The 23,784-nt window shown below is 47.5% G+C and overlaps 3 protein-coding genes across 10 annotated transcripts in view; 1 reads left to right on the top strand and 2 right to left on the bottom strand.

The window, feature by feature from the left end:
• Window positions 1-2,833: 2,833 nt before the first annotated feature.
• On the top strand, window positions 2,834-7,237 carry LOC136529401 (ninja-family protein 6-like). The gene is made up of 2 exons (XM_066522476.1): window positions 2,834-3,867; window positions 6,540-7,237. The coding sequence occupies exons 1-2, from the start codon at window positions 3,366-3,368 to the stop codon at window positions 6,956-6,958; spliced, it is 921 nt and encodes a 306-aa protein (XP_066378573.1). The 5' UTR covers window positions 2,834-3,365; the 3' UTR covers window positions 6,959-7,237.
• Window positions 7,238-7,379: 142 nt separating this feature from the next.
• Window positions 7,380-13,853, bottom strand: LOC136529391 (nucleolar complex-associated protein 3-like). The gene is made up of 13 exons (XM_066522465.1): window positions 13,543-13,853; window positions 13,250-13,431; window positions 12,757-12,953; window positions 12,000-12,208; window positions 11,810-11,912; window positions 11,475-11,638; window positions 10,902-11,040; window positions 10,585-10,758; window positions 10,373-10,509; window positions 9,888-10,202; window positions 9,208-9,347; window positions 8,540-8,637; window positions 7,380-8,451 (listed from the first exon to the last, which is right to left on the bottom strand). Exons 1-13 carry the CDS (start codon window positions 13,719-13,721, stop codon window positions 7,936-7,938), a joined length of 2,553 nt encoding a protein of 850 aa, XP_066378562.1. The 5' UTR covers window positions 13,722-13,853; the 3' UTR covers window positions 7,380-7,935.
• Window positions 13,854-14,750: 897 nt separating this feature from the next.
• The window catches only part of LOC136529342 (PHD finger-containing protein 1-like), a 32,512-nt gene continuing 23,478 nt past the window's right edge, over window positions 14,751-23,784 (bottom strand). For 6 of the 8 annotated variants that reach the window (XM_066522421.1, XM_066522425.1, XM_066522449.1 and 3 more), the window contains exon 9: window positions 14,751-15,068. The gene's annotated coding sequence lies outside the window, so the exon portion shown is untranslated. Of the gene's footprint in view, window positions 15,069-15,243; window positions 15,265-23,784 lie in introns of those variants that run through there. The other 2 variants (XR_010777278.1, XM_066522454.1) reach the window with 2 other exon arrangements.

The raw sequence follows: 23,784 nt of genomic DNA, 5'->3' as shown, positions 1-23,784 counted from the left end.
AATAACTAGAACTTGAATAAGGCTTGTGAAGGTATTGGATATGAAGTTTCATGATCTCAGTGCAGATCGTGTCAGCTTTGTATATAATTCTTAAGAAGTTTTCTTTATAAAGAATGTTGTTAAAAGAGCTTTTATGCAAAAGAACTTTGATTATTGCTAAAGCCATACCTTGAATCCCTGAGCTTGTATTCCTGAGTCTTCTCGGTTAATATTTCGGTTAAGTCTTGTTGAGTACTTTTGTACTTAGGGTTCGTTGACCCTTATTGCAGGTGAGCCTCATGAGCAGATCTGTTTTGGATCGTGCTGCATGACTATCGTTCGTTCTGACGATGAGAAGTAAATGTGTGATCCTTGGGTGGGATGTTTATTTTGTGTGTTATGTATATGTTAATTATGCCACTCCACTACTACTATGGTTTGTAATAATTATCGAACTTAGTTTGTAAGGTTTGAAACAACTGGTTTATAAACTATGTTATCGTAAGACTTCCGCTGTTTTTACTTTGGTTTTGATATTTGAATAAATGTTGTAATACTGCAATGACTCTGTAACGTGATCCTACTCGGAAATCGTGGATGATTTGGGGTTTCCCGAGGACACCCGACAGTCTTTTTAAGTTATTGGAAACATATGCATAAATGTCGATGGTCATCGGACAGTGACAGGTGCATGTGGGCTCTATAACTTAGGAGGTTCTGCCACACGAGATCTAAAGCAGCTTGGGCCAGGCCCCAGAAAAACGAAATCTCCCTTTGTTTTTTCACGGGCCGGCTCCCTCAGGCTCCCTCAAGCGCTCAGTGACTGATACGGTTACCTCCTTCCTTCCCTCACCTTTCGCTCCTCTCCCCAGCGTCCAGCGGCGGCGTGACGCCACCTCGTCGTCCTCCACCTCCTCTACATCCTCCGGCTGCGCCTCCCTCGCCACAGCGCGCGCCTCGCTCATGGCCCCACCTGTCCTCTACCCATTCTAGGAGCTCGCTGCTACCAACAGCTTCCACGTGAAGCACGTAGGTGGGGCCGCCTCCACCGCCTACTAGCGCTGCTCCCTCTGCGGCCGCGACGCAGCCATTTTCTAGCTCCAGCGTCGTCCCGGTGCGACATCCAGCAGGTCACCGCCGACGTCGCGTAGGGGCTCGAGTACGTCCACCACCACGCGGTCAACAGCTCCGGCGCGCGTGCGGTGCGGCCCCGTCCCAAGCTCCGGCGGCCGCGGCGCAAGCACAGGTCCCCAGCTCGAGCCGTCGCTGCTTCAGGTGCGCGCTGGCGAGCTCCGGACGCTCCTCAACGGGCGCCTGAACGGCAGCTCCACCGCTGTGCCGCGCCCTGCCCAGCCCCTACCCCACAGTGGCTGCTTGCGGCCTCTCCTTCCTCGGCTCCGGCCCCTGTCCGGCGACCACTGCGGGCCACCCCTCCCCCCTCCGGCCCCGGCCCCGGCCCCTATCCGGTGAACCCCACGGGCCTTGTTCCCTTCACATCGGCGCGGACACGGTGGGTCATTGCTGCGTGGCTGGCCACTACTGTGAGGTGGAGGCATTGTCGCTAGCTCCGCCTCTCCCTCTCCCTCTCCCTCCCCATCTTCTTCCTCCTGGTCTACAATGGCGCCTGAGAGGGGCAGCGGCAGCGGCTTCTTGGCCGAGGTGGGTGAGTCCATGCCGCTCGCGCTGCGCGTGTTCGATGAAATGGCAGTGACAACGTGTGGGGGGTAATGTTACCACGTTCTGAGTCCAGGGTCACCGCATTCATCTGTACACGCAAAACAAACACGATCTCAATCAAGCTCGGCTCTGCTAGGTTACGTTTCTAAATAAGAGCAGTTGCACCACTTAGGACTGGTCTGGGCCTGACGAACATGCCGAGCCAGCCTCAACCACCCTCACAAACACGCCCATAGCTTCCCAACCTACATCCACATGGCGGCCACTGGGCAACAGATGGGTGTAAAGTAGTTAGCTTGACGGATGCGTGAGCACCGTGGAGCGTTCCGTTTAGGCCTTGGCCCTTGGGGGCACGCAGACGCAGCGCCGGTCACCTGGACTGAACAGTGGTGAGGACGGGGACCATTCCCCACCTTTGGCCCTGGGTCTCGGCGACGGCGATCTGGCGGATCACGCACGAGAGCGACAGGCCTCTGCGGTGCGGGTGTGGTCCACGGCCCACGGGAGCCCAGCAGAGGCAGCTGTCCGCGTGGACGGGTCAGACTCGACGGCTGTTCCAATGCTCGCCTGTGACGCTCAAGGTTGCTTCCGGCAGCGGCGTACATGGCAGGTCGCGGAGTCGACACGACACGCGAACCTCTCTAGTACCGTACGTGGATCACATGGCAAAACATAAACGTTAGCCTGCACTTTTAGCCTTTTTTTTCCTACCCTTTTTACCACGGGGATCGAAATGCGTGGGCCCCACCCCCCACGCGCCTAGTTGCCACGCCACTTGTGTGTCGTGTCGTGTGGTGGGGGGAGCACCGCGCCTGGTCCATCCCGTGCCACGTCCCCCGCGCGGCAGGGCCCGCACCTGCTGTACCTACCTTTGCCCGAGCCCGATCGCGAGCCGAGACGTCTGCGGGAGGGGAAGGACGAGCGGCTCTTGGGCTTTGGCTCGGCTCATCGCCGGACGATACAGAAGGCTTGCTGGTCGTGGCGGTGGCCCACCCAACAGCAACACGTGTCGGCGCGGTCCGCCCCGACACGCGGTCGCCTCCCTCCACGCGTCACTTGCCTTCCCCACCAAACACGCTGAGAGCCGCTAATCAGCAATTACCAACGCATATATGTATAATAATAACATAACATGCATAATAATCATCATCACCGTACCAATAGCAACGGCACCACCCGACGTCCCGACCCAGCTAGCCATCCACAGCAAGAAACGCAGGCCTTCCCTTTTGCTGCCCCACCCCAATCCCAATCATCGAGGGGGGCGGAGGCGGAGCGGACGGAGTGGGGCAAATCGGATTAGAAGGCCACGTCAGTCTCACCAATCGCCCTCTGCAGCCAGGCCGCCGCAGGCAGGCAGGCAGGGACGGACGGAGATCTGAGATTGCTCTTCTTATCTTCTCGCCTCACCTCCCCTCCCGTTCTTCCAATCTGCTGTCGCCATATCTTTCTTCCCCCAATTGCCCGCGCCGCGCGCTTTGCCTCCTTCGCGTCTCCATCGCCGCCCGCGGATGCGGCCGCGCTTCTAGGAAGATTCGTCCGCGTGCGTGGCGGCCGGGCGGGGGTGCGCTTGCTCCCGACATCTTGCTGTTCCCCATTCGTCGGTCGTTGCCACCATGGATTCTTAATAATCAATTCTTTCCCCAAGCTTCTTCCTTGCTTGGGAGCACGGAGCAGCCTGCAGGCTGTTAGCTAGCGTGGGGAGGCCGATGGCGTCCAGGGACTTCCTGCGCGTCTTCGGCGCCGGCGGCGAGGGGTCGGGCGCGCCGGCGGACGCCGCCAACGCCGGCGCCGGCCAGCCCGACGACGTCGAGCTCAGCCTCGGCCTCTCCCTGGGCGGCCGCTTCGACACCGACGCCGCCGCCAAGCGCCCGCGCCTGGCGCGCTCCTCCTCCATCGCCTCCGTCTGCTCCGTCTCCTCCCTCCACGGGGACGCCGACGCCGACGCCGACCCGTCCCCCGCCGCGCCGCTGCCGCTGCTGCGCACCACCTCGCTGCCCACCGAGACCAAGGAGGAGCGCTGGCGCCGCCGCGAGATGCAGAGCCGCCGCCGCCTCGAGGCGCGCCGGAAGCGCGTCGAGCGGCGCAACTCCATGGGATCCTTGGTCCCCGCCGGCCCCAAGCCCGCTGCCGACGCGATCACCGCCGTCGGCAGCGGGAGGAGGTCCATCGGCTCGCAGGGGAGCAACTCTGTAAGCACCACGGAGCAAGGTATACATGAATGGATCATGTCATGTGCTCAACACCTACTTCTGTTTGCTTAAGTTCTCGTGCTCAGCTACCATGCTTTTCTATCTGCTGCTGCTGCTTGATGGGGCGCATGTTTGTTTTCATATTACGGCTTGCTATGCATTAGTCAGCAACTCTCTGTCCATCGAATGTTTGGAGGCATGCATGGAGTATTAAATATAGACTAAAAAATAACTAATTGCACAGTTTGCAACTAATTTCCTAATTAGTCCATGATTTGACAATGTGGTGCTACAGTACACATGCGCTAATGACGGATTAATTAGGCTTAATAAATTCGTTTCGCGGATTAGTGACGGATTCTGTAATTTGTTTTTTTTATTAGTATCCGAATACCCGATGTGACACCCTAAAACTTTACGCCCTGAATTTAAACGAGACCTTAGTATTCGCGCCGTGCACCAAATTTGGGCTGTGAACACGGTCGACTTCACAATTTCCCGTCTGCCACATAGGTGCTCCAGCCATTGCCTATGTGTGTCTACTGAGTCGCCACCTCAAATCCGACTCCAGCCAACTGCATGCCTGGTTGGTCAATTGCGCATATCCGGGATTTGATCCTGTAACCACACCGCAATTGCCTTAAGGATAACCATCTAAGCCCACATTTTTTTTGCTTGGATCATAATTGTAGGATGTGTTAATATGTGATCCAAACTTTTTAATCTATTGCTCTAGTTTGGCATTTAACAACATGGCGGGATGATGCGGCAGAACAAATCATAGCAAGGCAGCACGACTGCTGGCCATTGCTTCAAACATTGCATCCCACAAGCTGTAGTCATATTGGCAAGGAAATATTTTGAGCTACTGCAATTCTTAAATATCTAGATGATTTGGGCTAAAAAATATTTGTAGGGTTCAATGAGTCCTATATGTTAGTGGCTCAAGCCACAGGTCCAGATCCAAGCAACTGCAATTTCAGCATCCTTAATTTGGATATTCTGGTATCAAATCCCGGAGCCCCCAAGTTTCTGAAGCCTAGGAATAACTAACTTCGCTATTTTTGGACGCAGTCAATATGCCAACATGCCATCTGAACGGTACAGCCCAATGCCATATAATGACACTATAATGTGAAAGGTTAGATGGAAAGTTGCATGACCTGAACCATCCATAGCAGGAAATATATGGCATCTTCATTTAAAAACAATTAAGGGCGGGCCTGGTGCAAACGGTAGAGTCTTACCGCCTGTGACCGGAAGGTCCCGGGTTCGAGTCGCGGTCTCCTCGCATTGCACAGGCGAGGGTAAGGTTTGCCACTGACACCCTTCCCTAGACCCCGCACAGAGCGGGAGCTCTTTGCACTGGGTACACCCTTTTTCATTTAAAAACAATGCATAGTAAGCCAAATTTTGATTCTCAAATCCAATCATGGACAAAAGATCTAGACAATATGTTTGCGAGCTTTCTCGTGATCTTGTCTTAGGTTTACAATTATGGAGAATAATTGCATTTATATTATCATTTTAATGGCATACATGTAGGTTTAATCAGAAATTGGTCTAAACCCAACTGGAAAAAAAACTCCAAACATGATGCACATGTTCCAGTTTTTGCTGCCCTCACCTATTCTTCACCAGCTTCTCCGCAACTTTAGTTGGCTTTCAGCGAGCGTACATTGTCCATTGCAACTCAGTGAATGAGCAGATCTTACAGTTTATGTATGTCACGCCCCACTAAGTCTCACGAAGTTTGTCTCGGTTTCAAGCTTAGTGCAAACTGCAAATTAGTAGTTGCAGATGAATTGGAAACTGTGTTGTTTTGCTAAATTAAGTGAACTTACAGGAAAACTAACCTTGCGTTTCTCCATCCGGTGAATGACTTAATAAACCAAGTACATCAGAAAAAAGAGAATGCTTTTGTATGTGATGAATTCGGTATTTGGGATTGTGTTGTTATTATGAACAAAAATGTAGACAAACGCCCTAGTCGAAGCTCATGTCAAGTTCATAACAAGCTTGTATTTATATTATATACTGGCAGTAAAGTTATACAGCATACCACTTGCCAAGATTAGCTGAACTCTCACTGCTTGGCTATCTGACATCTATCCCCTTTCGAGACTGTCTCTTCCCCTCTTCAATGAACATCAATTGCCATTTTTCCTCAACTTGCAGCTGAATCCTGGGACTTCAGTTGCTAGTTGGCTATGTTCAAGCTTATCTTGACAAGGGACGTTTCGATTTTGATTAATTTCCCACTGAATTGGTTCAACAATTATTGCGTACCATGTTGGAAGTGACGCTTAACTTTAGGTGGATAGGCACTGTTTTCTGAATATTGGAAGCTAATACACATACAATTCAAAACTTCTACATGCTTGCATTTGCAAACTGCTTATCAAAAGTTCCATTCTTTTGAACCATTGACCTCTTAATCTTTTCTGAAGTTTCCCTGAAGTTTCTTGTTGAAGTACCATGATGTTTGATTGACATTCCAATCTATGGTTAGTACTTGGACCAAATAGTTTTGCATTATCGTTTTGATGATTGTACTGTCGGGAAAAGGAGAACAAACTGTTTCTCACAGTTTCTGCTTGCATTTTCTCCCCATCAAATAATCTCTCTAGTTTCTGCTTGCATTTTCTCCTGTTAAATAATCTCAAAATCTTTGCTGTTGTATATTCCCAGGTATTGGTGGAAGTGCAATTAACCAGTCCACAGGCGCAAGTCCATCAACCTCTGATAACACAAATCAAAATAACATGCTTCCTCCGACCAAAGCGGCTGAGAAGCCACTAAATGGCACTGTGACAGAGCAGCCTCGTCTGCGGACGCTTGGCTCCCTCACGACACGGACGAGCAGTACCAGTGACATCAGGAAGCTCATGATGGAGGACATGCCAATGGTCTCATCCAAGGTAGAAGGGCCTAACACCAGGAGGATCGACGGCTTCCTGTACAGGTACAAGAAAGGCGAGGACGTGAGGATAGTATGCGTCTGCCATGGTAGCTTCCTCACTCCCGCAGAGTTTGTTAAGCACGCTGGCGGCGGCGATGTATCGAATCCGCTTCGGCATATCGTCGTCAACCCTGTGCCATTCTCGTGAAGAGAGGGTTACCCTGGTGCTGGTATCTACTGTGCTGTAACATGTAGGCTCCTTGTTTCGGGGAGTTCAACGGAAGGTCTCTGTATTTTACATAAAAGTGAGTGTGACAGAAAATTCAAGAGAGATATCATCTGCAAATGTTATAGGCTTGTCTACAAATTGACAAGGATTCAGTTGCTGGAATAGGTGAGCCAAGTCTGGCACCTTGGAGGACATGTGCAGGCTTACAGCACGTGCCTGTTCTTTAACTTATTATTAAATCGCCGAAATTCACTTCAATTTTTTTGCAAACTTACTGTTTCCTTTCAAATGTGGCTTGGTAGGTTTTCTCGCAAGCTTGTGACGGTTGCACTGTACCTTTTTTTTTTTAAGTTTGCAGGAGCAACATATAACATTTTTTTTTGAAGCTCACTATATAACATTTTTTTTAAGAAGAGAGCAAGTTCGATACATGGTTTTATTACATAGAAAACCAAAGAACCCTAGCACTACAGCCTCTGTTTCCAATTAGCTAATGTCATGGATGCAAAGGATGCCCACAAGCCACTCTCCTAAAGGCCATTTCTACTTTTGTTAGATTGAATATACCTGCACTGACGAGGTACCAAAGATTCTTCTCTCTCTCCTAGAAAGGTCGAAAAATTGTTGCGCTGTGCCTCTAAGTATGTTCGAAGAGCTTCTGAGCCAGAAGCTCCTCAAAAATCCAAAAAGCTATACTAAAAGCAGAAGTTACAGCTTCTAAAGTTCTTTCAGATGCTTTTAAAAAAAATTACAGCTCCCCAAATAGGGCCTGAACTATTTCCCAAAATCACGAATGGAGACAAATCCTTCAATATATAGTATCGTGTGCAGAAACTGCAAAAGGGTAGCAGAAAACTGCACTATGTAGCCATGAGAAATAAGCCAAAATTTTGAGATAATTACACCCATTCACCAGTGGAGCGCAAAGATCCCCGGCACATAAGACGGCTAAAGCCCTAAACCCTTGCTACCTTTTTCCTCCCGGTCTTAAATTTCATGTTTTTCTTTTTCTGCTTCTTGTAATCCTTGTACGTGTTTACGGATGACAACGTGTGGTTCAGCTCGGCTCTCAACCTCTCATTCTCCGAGATGCCTCTTAGCACAGCGAAATGGCTCTGCAACTTCACTTCGAGCTCGTCTTTATCCACCGAGCAATCTGCCTTCTGAAGTACATCTGGGCTTAGCGCAACAAACTCCTTGCCACGTCGCTTCTTTTTTAGATTCAGTGGCAATGCTTTGCTAGCTGGTTTTAATAGTTCCCTTTCCATTGACAGGTCTCTGTATGCTTCAAGAGGGTTCACATTCAAGATAGGAACAGGGTTCTGCGTGGGATTCAAGTTTGCCATACTCAAGATATTCGAAGCCATTGAGGAAACAGAGATATCATAATGCTTCTCTAGGAGGCTGAGCTCCCAAAGGACTGAAGCGAGCGCACCACTCAGATATGGATCTGTAGCTTCGGGGTTGTATTTCTAGATAAAAGAAGAGGGATAACATGATCAAATAAATACAAAGTGTCGATATCCAATTATGGAAAAAAGAACATGAGAATAAATATACCGCAACTAAGCAAGACAGAGAGCCGCCACCAGAATCATTTTCCAACATATTGCGGCACTTGCTATTTTTTTGGAGGAGATGCTTCAGTGTGACCAATGCTGAAATAATCATCAAACATGTAAACAATTATGACATTAAACAAAAGAGGAAAGATTATGCTTGATAACTAATACCCATAACACTACTTCCTCCGTCCTGAAATAGTGTATTTTCATTTGTCCTAAGTCAACCCATCTTAAGTTCGACCAAATTTATAGAAAAGAACAATACTATTTTTTACATCATATAAGCTCCATTACAAACATTATGGAATGTATTTTTATAACTTACCATTTTGATGTGGTAGAAGTTAACATGTTTCCCTATAATTTTAGTCAAACATGAGGTGGGTTGACTTAAGACAAATGAAAATACGCTGTATTTCAGGACAGAGGGAGCAGTCAGTAATGAAATGTATTCAAGCAGGTTTAATACAATACTAATACTTATTGTATAACCAACGCTTGAACTAAATAGAGACAAGTACTCCTGAGTCCTGAAAAGTGCTCCGTGCAATCATTGCATCCTTATTAGTTTTTACTATTAATCATCTTGGGATATTATAGAAGTTCCACAGGCATCAGCTCAAAAAGGATGGGACAAACAAAAACGAGACCTCCAGAAGAAACCTGCTATCGCTTCTGCAGAGCCAAATGAGAGGGCCAATGTGGCCAAACGTTTAATGAAAGCAGCAGCTCTTAGCATATCCTGCTGTTTGCCTTCCCAAAGAAGTGTCTTCAGAGCATCAGCCAATACCTCGCCGTGATCCCTGGATGTAACAGAAAGAAGTATTTTCATGGTACAAGACAGCTTAATAACTACATAGGCTAATTCAAGGAAAATGATCCCTAAAATTATCCAAAATATATTGAAAATGGCACAAATATCAAGACAGGGAGGAAAAAGTAAAGAAGACAACTATCGCCATGGAAATATTTATTTTAGTGTATAGCATTGTCTGTACATTATTGAAAAATCAGAAATAGGCATGGACATAATACTATCATTCTTCAAGATTACAATTATTTTTTTGGGAAGAAAATAAAAAAAAAATATATGATGAAGTGCATGATAGGCATTGTCAGCATGTCCATAGCATTGAAGCAATAATTAACAAGGGATCTCAACAAGATTTAAAGCATTAATGATGGTTAGTGATAAAACTTTGCTATCTGCCATGAGTACCTTTGTTTGAAAAGAATAATACGGTAGCAGGTTATCTTGGATTGTTCAACAAATGGTAACTATAGATTAAAAAAAGGCAGAGAGTTCTTCGTTGTAACTATCATCAAGAGCAAGGAGTCAAAACCTGTCAGGCCGATACTCCAGTATGAGGTTATAAAGCTGCACAAAGAAATCCTGTAGATCCACATTCAATGCCTCAAGGTTGCTCCTCCAGACTTTAAACGCAACTATGCAGCACTGCAGACGTTCTGAGACAGACAGTGCATTATCATTGGGAATTTCATCTTGTCGGTCGCTATACCCAGAAAGCTTCTTGAGGCAAGATATAAGTTCACCCATGAAATCTACATCAATTAAGTGTGAAAATTTTCCTAAGCCCTCCAAGCATGGAGTGAGCAGTGGGTGTGAGCCACCTGGGGAGACATTATTCACCTTGGTCCTGGAATTTTTAACGATACAATGACTGTCAGATGGTAACTTCATTCCAAAATGAAGTGAAATTTCATGCTATTAAATCAACATGTCAAATCCAAAACAAAAGGCATACCATATAATTCCACAAAGAAGGAATTATTTGTTATGATACAGGTAAAAAAATCAAACACAGACCTTGAATTTGAAGTGGTCACACTATGCTTCAGAATGCGAAAGTAAGTCTCAAACAGAGCAGAAAGTGTTTCTTTTTGTATCCTTTTTCTCTCTTTCGGATCAAGAGTGAAGGAAACTGCTCTAAGATCTACATCAACCTGAAAAAAATACAATGGAAATGATTACACGAATTCACGCGGCCTTCCAATAAATAATGTCTTATCTGATGTTACCTCCTCTCTAGCTTTTGACATCAGTTCCTGTCTGGTTTTCTTCTTATCATTAACTGGCAATTGCTTCGGAACCTCCTGATTTTTTTGCCAACGTTTATTCTTCTTTGGTTTCACCTTTTCCTCCTCAGCCTCATCTTTTCCAATATCTTCATCAAATCTCAAAGACAGGAAGACCTAAGACAAACATCCCAGTACATAGTCAGCAATAATAGAATATTGATCCATGCTCAGTTTCTTTTAAACATAAACTGCATGAAAAAGGTACAAAATGAACATTAAATACATACGACAAATAAGACAGCCGATAATCACCATACATCAATGCTATCAGGATGGAGCTGGCAATCATTGAGCTTCACATGATCTGCAATCAACCTAACTGCTTCTATTGTTGCCTCGCCACGATGTTTTCCTTCATTTATAAATAATGATCTTATTGCTTCACAACACATTTTCCTACAAAGAAAAATTAGGTATATGTGGACTACTTCAGTGATCCAACGGACTACAAAACTGCGCCGAAGTAAAAATAGCATACATTATCACATGAAAAACTCCTTGTTTTATTAATTACTAAGAGCTGTCAAGGAGTAACAACAAATACCACAATTAGTGCTATTGGGTATGGTATATTTGCTCAAATAAATGATTTGTACCCATTATCCTTTTCAGTTCAAGGAAAAAGAAGGAAACTCAAAAACAATTTAGACCACTGTAAGATGAATTAATAAAGTTATTCTGCTACCTAGCTCCATGGTGTATCTCTAATCAATCAAAAACGTAAGGATGATGGTTTGACACAGCAATATTTTATTTATAAAGTACTCAGCTACAATTTTTTAAACAATTTCAGATCAGCCAAGGACTTGACACACAAAAAGAGTTTTTACCTTACTACATCGTCTGAGGAGCTTAGATTTTTTACCACACTAGCCAATAGGTTTTCACGGAAGTTAAAATGTGGGGCAGTATCTAATAAAGCACACATGCAACCAACAGCCACAGTATAAAAATGGGGCTGCTTCTCCAACGATACCAGTTTCTGTAGGTATGCCTGAAAATTCACAAAAGAAAACCAACTCCAGCCATCAGAATTTTGGAAGTTATCCAGAGCACCAAAATCAAAGATGAACAACAGTTCAAATCAGTAGATAAATAATATCTATTTAGCATAGTTCATGACCAGGCAAACTTCACTATGCATGAAGGAGACCCAGAGTATGACCTTGTAGCAGCGAATAAGTGTGTACTCATAATATCTTGTCTTCTTCACTTCTTTTGAAACTTCTACTGCTAACTCCTTTTCTGTCAGCTGCCTAATCCGATAACTGTAGTTTGCATAAAAAACATGTATAGGTAACTTGGGAAGAAACAAATCCAGCCAAGGTATATAATAAAAATTAATTGTAACGTACCTCGGAATAATGTCCTTAAACACAGCAAGCAAGGACAGTAGACCAAGTTTAGCAACCTTTTGGTCTTTGTCATTGCTTATACTTAACATATCATTCAGAGATCTAATGTTTGACTCAGGATCTTCAAGCATAGCCATCCCCAGTTCGGCAAGTTGAGCCTTCTTTTTTTCGAATAATTCCTCAGCTGAAAGTTCCGCCTTCACTTCCTCCTGTCATGTGTCATGCAAGGTATGTGAGGGATTTTTTTTATTAAAAAATGTATAAACTGTGGTAAATCAGTGGAACACTCCCAGCCCAAAACTTCTGTAGTTCGTTAGATTGACCCAACCTTTGATAAACACAGCGAGATAGTTAATTTGGCTCAAAATCTTCTGCTTTATTCAGCCTAGTATTTTTATGTTAACATTTTTTACAAATGATTTTTATGTCAACATCAAGTGAGTTATTGAACCTTCAAATTGGGATATATACAAACCACTTTCCATATCTTACTGGAGGTCGAATATGCCTAATATACTTACATATTACTACCAAACGTAGCAAATTCATTTACAGTCATGCTTCATGACAATATTATGATCAGATATATATCCTTATCCTTACTCTAAAGAAAGGAGCCAAGAAACTGGTACATTTATATTCTACCAACACACCATGAGCCTAAAATGAACTAGAGCAAGTGAGCAACTAGAAAGGAGATTTCAAAAATGGAATTTTGACTGGTGCATATTTTCAAAAAAGGGAACAGAAGTAGTACCAGCACATTTGAGTGTGGTTGTCCCTTTGGAACTTCTGTTTGAGATTGAATATTTTTCACTTTATTATCATCTCCCTTTTTATTTTTAGATTTTCCCTTCGGTTCATCTTTCTTAATACTTTGCTTGGCATCTGCACCATTCTCTTGAGCTTTAGACTTAACACCGCCAGTATTGTCTTCACACCTTGCTTTCTTCGCTGCATGTCATGGCATACATACATGTTACAAAATTATGTGAGCATTCACACCAGTACACCACAAACAGAACAAATTTGAAGAAAAAAAAAACATCATTGTTCTTCAAAATTCAGACATCAATGTGTAAAAATGTCATTTGCAAGTGATAACGTGTTTTTATTAACTTCAAGTGCACTGCAATTTACAGGGCATTCCTGTTTTGCACAGATTAAAAGTTGTTACAATAATCATGTTACTGGAAACTCGGACTTGATGGTTATGATTAGTAACGGGCATTGTGTATCTAACGGTTTACCTCTATTGTAGACGAGCTCCCCTTGCAGGGTCTTGGTGGGGAGTGCGTCGACGGGGTCGACCTCCAAACCGTCATCATCCTCGCGGGGTTTCCCCGAGGACTCTGTGGCCTTCCTCTTCTGGCGCTCTTCGTAGAGGCGCTCGACCTCGCCCTCGTCGCGTCCGGCGACCCTCCCGACATACCTTCAGAGAGAATTCCACGCTCAATCAATCAAGAGCAATGCGGCACCAAGGGAGGGAAGTGAGGAATTGGAAGGCACAGTGCAACGCGCCCCGGAGAAAAGCGACACCAACCTGTCGATGGACTTCTTATCGAAGCGGCGGAAGGGAGCTACGTTACTGCTGTCGGTGGCATAGAACGCGATGTCTTCGTCGCTGAGATCCACCTCATCGTCGTCGATTTCTGGCGGCAGCTCCGGTGGGAGAATGACCTTGTTCTTGTCCTTCCTCTTGCTGCCGCTCCTCTTCCCCATCGAGACTGGCGGCGGCTCGTCCCGAATTTGCAGTACGGGAAAGGAGGAGAGGGGAGGCGCGGCGGGGTTGGGGTCTCTTTAGGTTTTGGCGCAGCGTTGAGACGCGGCGGCCGCGAAGAGAGGAAGAAGAAAGCGTGCTTGGTTGGCCGCTGGTTTGGTTCTATAACAGGGCCTGCTGGGCCTTGGTGCTATAGGGCCGGAAAGGCCTTGTTTTTTTTCGCTTATATATAATCACAGTATCGCGATCCCCTCAAAAAAAATAAAAAAATCACAGTATCGCGAGAATATTTTCGATTCTCTACTTGAAAATTTTGAAACGCAGAAGAATTAGAAATAATCGGATGATTGATATTCTTACTTTTTTTATAGATGTAATCCAATTATATAAGCAGAAACAAATAGTAGGACCATAGTTGAATCCGCTCCAATTTGACCAGCCGCATGCCCAATCATGGGGGTGCGCCATTGGTTTCGTGTTCTTTGAAAATTTTGAATTACGATGAAGCTTGAAATGTTAATATCTACTACTACAAGCACTGAAAAAGCTTCACTGATAAAAAAAATCTTCTGCTTTTACCCAGCCGGCCGGAAAAAGCTTGAAATTTTTAAACAAGGGAAACAAAAAAGAAAACAAGCACATTTGACTGCAGCTCACATCAATTTATCAGTCGAGCTACCAATACAGCAGCAACACATCTTGGCATCTTGCGATTTGGACTTGCACGGACAGGTTTAGAATCATATATGCCTGCTTTTACACATCTTACACCGCAGCACCCTACAATCCACAGGCGGAGGCCAGTGGAGGCGAAGCTCTGCCCCTCCGTCATCCACACTCTGGCCACTGCAACTCTGAATGAGCTCCGTGACTGACGCCCAGAAGTAGGAAAGTTAACATGCATCCACTGTAAAACGTCTAAGCCTACATCAGTCGGTTATGCTAGATGTAAGCTAATACTCTCAAAGTTATACGCTTGTAGCTTGACTGGCCCCTGCTTTGTTTGGCTCCATGCTCCGCCACTGCTACAATCCTCAGTTTCAGCATCCCACGATCAATATACAGAATGTGGCATACAGTGGATATCTCAAGGGCAAGTTGCAGGCTGCAAGAGTTTGTTAGACTGATTTTACAGGAGCTAGTTTCAGCATCTGAACTAAAGGCATGAATTGTTATAGACCAATGCCGTGGAATCCTCCTAAATCATGGAGCTCATGTTTCCTCGCTTCAGTCATAAGGTCAGAATCAGATGGGTACAGAAAATGTAATGACTTGACTGCACATCATATGAAGATGCCACCTGCTACATGTAATGGAGCATCCACTTGACCATCTCTGGATTTGACTACCTGTGTGGAACCATTTTGACCAAATGAGATGGAGGAAGACATCCGCTTCACAACTTTATCAAGATATAGAATTACTACCAGTGAAATTGGGCAATAGAAAAATTCATATTCTTCTCCACAAGGCAGTGCAACTATTGGAATCAGATAACATAACAAAGGTCCAGTGGGTTGCACGTCCATTCACAAGTTCATGATGCTGACAAATTTAAAATAACAAAATTACTAAAGAAATAGTGCAGGGCAGCTGTTATGACGGGCATGCACTACGGCCAGAGAAGGCCTGCTCGTGGCTAGGGCCGCGTCCGGGATGGGCCTCAAGCCCACATCGCCGTGTCATATTAGCTATTATTAGAATTACTAGAAGTTATTTCCTATTATTAGATGAGAGGAGTTATAAATACCTTGTAAGACTCTTTTGAGGATTAAGCATAAACAAATCTAATTGTTTTCGGCTTCTGTAAGAGACAGTCCCGACATACATGGCCCAGGCCCACTCTTCCTCAGAGTGGTCCCACCCGCGTAGCAACCCGCTTGAACTTTCGTCCTCGCTTCGTTCAAAACGGTTAACCGAAGGTTACTACGCGTCCCTGGCCCAGGTATTTAAGTAGATCCGGCGATCTCAGAGTTTCCAGTATGGTACTAAACTGGGTGTCCAGTGTTTTTCGCGTGATACAGTAACCTGTGAACAGTATCCCAACTGTGGCCGACCCGTTTTCGGGTGAACAGTGCTCGGTCTACAGTGCCAGAATTCGGATGTCGTCGTCCCATTCTGCTACAGTACCACCGGCCCATGACTGGATTGGATTTGGCCCACTTTGGCCCATTAGGATGTTACAATCATCCCCCCTAAGGATTCGACGTCCCCGTCGAATGCCAGATCAGCTTACCCTTTCGGGACATTTATTCCCAGGATCCGCCTCTCTTCAACACGTTTGTGTGGCCCCATGCCGGCGCATGTGTATGCCATGCCGTGTCCACCCGTCGCCGTTCTTCGTTTTCTCTTCTCCTCTGTCTTTCAGTCACCGCCGCCGCTGCTCCGTCTAGCTCTCGTCGTCGACCTAGCACCGTTGCCGTCTCGGCAAAGCCTGTCCCAGCTTCGCCTATTCCTTGCGCACCCAGCCAACCAACCTTGGTCGCCTGTATTCGTCGAGAACTCGCGGTGCGCGCTCTTCTTCCTCGCGGCCGGCAGCGTCCCCGTCGTGAGCGCTTCGCCGTGGCTAGCGTGTTACGGTGATCCTCTGCCCCTGCTGAGTCTTGTTTCAGCTTCGCCACGATGATGTAGTCCTCCCTGACCCTTTGATTTCTCATTTTGACCACCACAGCTCCCAAAACATCGCCACCGATGACGATCTGCTCCGCCGTGCTTGCTCGGAACGTCGACCCACCTCTCTGTTGCTCCTCCGGCCTTGTGCTCTGCTCAGTCGCGTTTGGGGTGAGCTGTTGATGCTTCCTAGGCCTTCTGTTTAAGCTGTATAGGTCTCACGTCGCCGGCATAGCGCTGCCGTGCCACCGCGTCCGCCATGGCCGACGACGAGCTAGTATAGGACCGTAATCAGGGCTGATAGGGACGTCAATCGATGCGCCTAGTCTTGGTGATCATTTTGGTGCTTTAGCCGTCGCCGTTGGACTCACCGTCGATGAGTTTACGCCGGTCAGCGCCGTCGCCGTCGTAGTCAAACGCGCGAGGTTAGGGATGACAGGTGGGACCGGTTGTCAGTGACTCAGCGTTCAAATGGATTTTTCTATTTTCATATTTGAATGAATAGTGTCTGTTTTTGTTATTTTTGTGTAGATTTATTTAGAGCTCCAAAAATTATGAAAATTTTTGTGTGACTTCTCTGTGATGTATAGAATTTAAGAAAAATATGAAATAATATTTTTCAGTACTTTTTGAATGTGATAAAAATTGCTTAATTTATTAATAAATGGATTTCTATGATTTTTCTAGACTTATTTAATTGTCCAAAAATTATGAAATTTGTTTTACCACTTACTTATCATGTAATGAACATGTACTAAAATTTTGAGTTCAATTAGAATAAGTTGATTTATTTCATAATTTTGAATTAAATAATTAATTCATAAAAGCAAATAGTAACTTTTAATGATTTAGGTTTTGTTTGCAATTTTGGATTGAGTGATGACCTTGGGTCATTTGTTGATGTATGTGTTACGAAAAAGATTTAGTTTGTTTGACTTGCAACTGTACCGTGAAGGAAAGTTGTATTCAAATTATTAATTTTGCATCCATCATCAAGCATCATGTTTCGTATTCCGCATCATGTTAAACATGGCATTGTTATTACATGTAGTGAACGAAGGTGAACACGTGGTAGTTAATCAAGTTGTTGAGGAGGTTAATTGTAACAACCAGTCTCGACATACATGGTCTAGGCCCACTCTTCCTAGGAGTGGTCCCACCCGCGTAGCAACCCGCTTGAACTTTCGTCCTCGCTTCGTTTAAAACGGTTAACCGAAGGTTACTACGCATCCCTGGCCCTAGTATTTAAGTTGATCCGGCGATCTCAGAGTTTCCAGTATGGCACTAAACTGGTTGCGCAGTGTTTTTCGCGTGCTACAGTACCTCATGAACAATACCCCCGGATTTGTCCGATCCAGTTTTGTGTGAACAGTGCTTGGTCTACAGTACCCCGTAATTCGGATGCCGCCGTGACCATCCCCTTCTGCTACAGTACCGCTGGTCCATGACTGGATTGGATTGGGCCCACTTTGGCCCATTAGGATGTTACAATCATCCCCCCTAAGGATTCGACGTCCCCATCGAATGCCAGATCAGCTTACCCTTTCGGGACATTTATTCCCAGGATCCGCCTCTCTTCAACACGTTTGTGTGGCCCCATGCTGGCGCATGTGTATGCCATGCCGTGTCCACGACGGGTCCATGCACATGCACACAACATACCCGCGCAGTTGTCCCCACGTGCCCGTGAAACCTCGAGAGTCGGCTCTGATACCAAATGTAACGTCCAGTCCCGACATACCTGGCCCAGGGCCACTCTTCCTAAGAGTGGTCCCACCCGCGTAGTAACCTTTGGTTAACCATTTTGAACGAAGCGAGGACGAAAGTTCAAGCGGGTTACTACGCGGGTGGGACCACTCTTAGGAAGAGTGGGCCTGGGCCATGTATGTCGGGACTGGACGTTACATTAATCTGTCTGTTGAGGTCGGATCGAATACTTGTGAAACGTCGCAGGAGCCGAACTTTTCCGTCAACGAAGGCAAGCCCCTGATGCATACAACCCTACCTTGTGTTTTATAAATTAATTTCGCTTTTGCTTTCCGTTACTGCATTAAGTGATTAGGAGTTAAGTAAGAGCCTAATTGGTGCATTACCACCCTTGTTATTCCATATTTACCATATTACTAGTTTTAAACTCGTATATGCCTAGTTTTGCTTAGCTATGCGTAGAACGATGAAAGTCGGATGACTACCTGCCACCTGCAAGTTTTAAATGGAACATTGGTTAATTATGTTAGCATATGATATGAGAATGTGGAGTAATAAATCTAGACCGGGCGGACTCGGTGTGTGTGAGCCACAAGACATGGAGGTCTTGTGAGTGGGTTCTTTTCGCCTATGTCGATTAAGGCACGTCCGTTGTTGAATTGCATGAGGTGAGAATTTGTAGTACTAACCACATACTCCGGTAAGCCTGAACTTGGCAATTCTATTACGAGAATGGCTACTCACGCACTGGGAGTGGAGAGATGACGGGAATAGCGTGTACCCACGTGGCAATGGGCTGGATTGGTAGAGTACTGTATTCTCGAGTGGCGCGGACCCGTTCTTGCTTTAGAGGACCCAAGAGTAGGTTGATATATGTCGGTCGGGGACTTGCATATGTCGTGTGGTCTAGAATTCCCAGCTGGGTTTAATCGGTTCGAATCGTCGTTGCTCCTCGATTATGGAGACTCAACTCACTGTTCATCATCGTAGTATTAATAACTGGAACTTGAGAAAGGTTTGCGGAAAAGATTGATATGAAGTTCATGTTCTCATTATGGATCATGGCAGATTCATATATGGTACTTAAAAAGTTTTACCTTGGTATTAAAGAATTTTGTTAAAGAGCTTTTACGCAAAAGAACTTTGATTATTGTTAAAGCCATACCTTGAATCCCATGAGCCGGCATTCCTGAGTTCTATCAGTTTTATTTCGGTTAAGTCTTGTTGAGTACTTTTGTACTCAGGGTTCGTTGACCCCTTGTTGCAGGTGAGCCTCATGAGCAGATCTATTTTGGATCGTGCTGCATGACTATCGTTCGTTCTGACGATGAGAAGTAAATGTGTGATCCTTGGGCAGGATGTTTAATTTGTGTGTTATGTATATGTTAATTATGCCACTCCACTACTACTATGGTTTGTAATAATTATCGAACTTAGTTTGTAAAGTTTGAAACAATTGGTTTGTAAACTATGTTATTGTAAGACTTCCGCTGTTTTTACTCTGGTGTTGATATTTGAATAAATGTTGTAATACTGCAATGACTCTGTAACGTGATCCTGCTCGAAAATCATGAATGATTCGGGGTTTCCGAGGACACCCGACAGACTTCTTAAGTTACCAGGAATATATGCATAGTTGTCAAAGGTCGTTGGACAGTGATAAGTGCATGTGGGTCCTATAATTTAGGAGGTTCTGCCACAGCTTCCCCTAGGAGCTAGGAGTTCTGCCCTAGCCGCCCCTCTCGCGCCCTCCCTACAGCCACGGCACCACCGCGCCGACTTCCTCGTGCACTTCGACCTCATCCTCCGATCCTCCACACATACAATCTACGATCTCTCGCAAGTAGAGCTAGAGTTCCTAACAGCTTGGTATCAGAGATTCCAGGCACAATGACCTCCGCTCTACTCAGCCATGTCGCTCCGCCGCCAATGTCATCCATGCCGCTATCCACGGCGTCCTTCGAGCTCTCAGCCGCGTCCGCGTCCAACTCGCCGGGCGGCTTGCTCACCTAGGCCTCAATCACCCTAGAAACCCTGGCCGTTGTCGTCGATCAGATCAGCCACAACATGGCCCAGCTTGGCCGCAACATGGTCGCCATGCAGGTGTCCTTGGCCGGCCTCCTTCCACCGTCTTCCACATCACAGCCGTCGCCTCCAACACTGCCGCTGCCAGACGCGCCTCCGGTGTTGCAATAGTCGCGCTTTCCCTACGGCATGCTCCATAGCGGGACGGGGGTGCCTCTCCATCTGCTTCAGTGGTCGGCCTCCCCATCCCCCATACCGCCATGGGCGATGATGGGGTTGACTTCGGCGCCGGTTTACATGCTGGCCACCTCACCTACGCCGTCCACGGTGACCACCTCCATCGTTCCGCCAGCCCCGACATCCGGCACGTTCTACGGCGGCATGGACGGGTCGCTCTTCTATGGGGAAGCTACTGGGTCGGCCGCACCGGTGGCCCTCGGAGCCGGTAGCACTTCGACCACCACAACCATTGATCACGGAACACAAGGGGCGCCCCAGCGCCGCCGTGCTTCTACAAGCTCGAGTTCGCCACCTACGACGGCGGCGTGGATCCGCTGAATTGGCTCAACCAGTGCGAGCAATTTTTCCGTGGCCAGTGCACTCTCGCCTCGGATCGCACATGGTTGGCGTCTTACCATCTCTGTGGCGCTGCACAGACGTGGTACTACGCACTCGAACAAGATGAAGGCATGCCAGCCTGGGAGAGCTTCCGCGAGCTATGCCAGCTTCGTTTCGGACCCCCGACGTGGGGCACATGTTTGGTGGAGCTTGCTCGACTGCCCTTCACCTCCACGGTCCAGGACTACTCGGATCGCTACAATGCCGTCCTCTGCCATGAGCACGACCTCAACCCTCGTCAAAAGGCATAGCTCTATGTCGGCGGTCTTCCTAAACATATCAAGGACATCGAGATGCACCATCCACAGGACCTGCAATCCGCCATGTACTACGCGCGGGCTTACGAACGTCGCATGCCTGCCTTCATGCCTGCACACCAGCCGCAGCAACAGCGTGGTGTTCGTCCACCAGCGTGTCCCGGCCTTCCGCCAGCTCGGCCGGCTGTAGCTCCATCCTCGGGTACTATAACACAGCCGTTCCCGACGACAACCCCTGGTCAGCCACGGTTCCACTGTTTGTCACCAGCGGAGCAACTTGAACGGCGTCGCCAAGAGGTCTCTACTTCAACTATGACGAACCTTACGTCCGCGGTCATGTCTATCAGCGCCTGTTCTACTTGGAGAACGACGACTACATCGACGCCGAGATCCCTGCCGAGGTTGTAGTCGCGACCGCGTTCCAGGAGACGCCCGCGGTCGCCCCTCCCGTCCTAGAGCCCACGGGGGCGGGGGCGGCCACCGCCGGGGCGCCACCCATAGTGTCTCTATACGCGCTCGCAGGGGTGCGCCCAAAGAACGCCATGCTTCTTCCCATGACAGTGCGGGGCCACAGCCTGGTGGCTCTCCTCGACTCCGGCTCGATGACCAACTTCATCAACGCCGATCTCTTCAGTCGTCTGTAGCTTTCTTCCATTCTACATCCCACGCTATGGGTGCTCATGGCCAACGGTGACCACGTGCCGTGCCACGGGCTTGCCCGCGACATCGCTGTGACCATCGGCGACGAGGAGTTCTCCATCAACTGTTTCGGCATCAGTCTTGGTGAGTTCAACCTCATCCTTGGGTTTGACTTCCTATGAACCCTCGGCCCAGTGCTGTGGGACTGCGAGAGCCTCTCCATGGCCTTCACGCGCGCTGGCCGCCGCGTCCTGTGGACAGGGCTCGGCTCCTCCTCCGACGACACCACTAGGCAGCCTGCCATTCAGACGGTCAGCGACTCCTCCGGACAAACCCTCCTGGACCGACTACTACTTCAGTTTGGGCCTGTCTTCACCGAGCCACGCGGCCTACCGCCGGCACATCCCTATGACCACCGGATTCACCTCCTGCTGGGCACCGCTCCAGTCGCCGTCCGTCCCTATCGCTACCCGCAGCTCCAAAAGGACAAGTTGGAGCGGCAATGCGCTGCCATGCTGGAGCAGGGGATCATATGCCCTAGCACATCTCCGTTCTCTGCCCTGGTTCTCCTTGTTCGCAAGGCGGACAACTCTTGGAGGTTTTGCATCGACTACCGCACCCTCAACGCGCAAACCTCCAAGGACAGGTTTCCCATCCCGGTGGTGGACGAGCTCCTCGACGAGCTCCACGGCGCCCGTTTCATCACAAAGCTGGACCTTCATTTCGGCTATCACTAGGTGCGCATGCATCTAGACGACATCAGCAAGACGGCATTTCGGACACATCAGGAGCACTATGAGTTCTTGGTTATGCCTTTTGGCCTCTTCAACGCTCCGGCCACCTTTTAGGCACTGATGAACGACGTCCTCTGCCCATATCTCCGCAGGTTTGTCCTGGTGTTTTTCGATGATATACTAATCTATAGCTCCTCGTGGGCAGAACACCTACAGCAAGTCGGCGTCGTTGAAAGGATCAAGATGCCTAAGAGGGGGGGGGGTGAATTGGGCTAATTCTAAATTCTCTTGCAATAATCAAATCCTACGGATAGCCCAATTAACCCCTTGTGCCTAGAAAAGTGTTTATATCAAACTAATGCACAACAACCTCTCAACCTATGTTCCAAACTTACTCTAGCAAGCAATTGTATGGATGTAAAACAAGTATTGAATTGCTCAAAGTAAATTCTCAAAGTAAGTGCTCAAAGTAAGTAGAGAGAGAAAGGGACGCGGCGATGTTTTGCCGAGGTATCGGAGAGTCGCCACTCCCCACTAGTCCTCGTTGGAGCACCCACGCAAGGGTGTAGCTCCCCCTTGATTCGTGCAAGGATCAAGTGCTCTCTACGGGTTGATTCTTCGACACTCCGTCGTGGCGAATCACCCAAAACCGCTCACAACTTGAGTTGGGTCACCCACAAGCTCCGCCGGGTGAACACCAAACTCCCAATCACCACCAAGCCGTCTAGGTGATGGCGATCACCAAGAGTAACAAGCACAAACTCTCACTTGACCACGCGAAGCCTAATGAGAAGATGGATGCACACTTTGCTACTCTTGATTTGCTAGTGAGGCTACTCTCTTGGATTCTCAAATCATGAACACCTCACTAGGATCTTGCTCTTCTTGGCACTCACAAACGTGTTTCTCAGCTGTTGGAATGAGCAAAGGATGCTCCACTCACGAGTGGAGCTTCTATTTATAAGCCAGCCTGAAAAACTAACCGTTATGAGCTTCTGCGGGATGACCGGACGCTCCGGTTGGGATGACCGGACGCTCCGGTCAGTTCAACCCGCGAACCAGCATTCAAGTGATGACCGGACGCTGTCAGGGTCCGGTCAGTACCGACCGGACGCATCCGGTCGCTCTTGGATGCTTACTGTAAACGACCGGACGCTGGATACTCAGGGTCCGGTCACACTGACCGGATGCGTCCGGTCACACTTTTCCAAATCTGGACCCTTACTGGAGTTGACCGGACGCTGGCCCTCAGCTTCCGGTCACATGACCTCCCAGCGTCCGGTCACACCAGACTTGATCTCCTCGGTCAAATGAACTGACCGGACCCTGCGGCCAGCGTCCGGTCACACCGGAGCCAGCGTCCGGTCAGTATTTGACCCTCCATTCACTTCCAACTTCCGAACATATATGAATGAAGTTTGCTCCAAAGGATCTTAGGCATTCATAGGAGCTACCTAGAGCTAGTTTTAACAAGT

Source organism: Miscanthus floridulus, chromosome 2, assembly GCF_019320115.1.
Source record: "Miscanthus floridulus cultivar M001 chromosome 2, ASM1932011v1, whole genome shotgun sequence".
Lineage (NCBI taxonomy): Eukaryota > Viridiplantae > Streptophyta > Magnoliopsida > Poales > Poaceae > Miscanthus > Miscanthus floridulus.
Note: the sequence above shows the minus strand (reverse complement) of the source record. Positions and strands in the feature narration are given on the sequence as shown.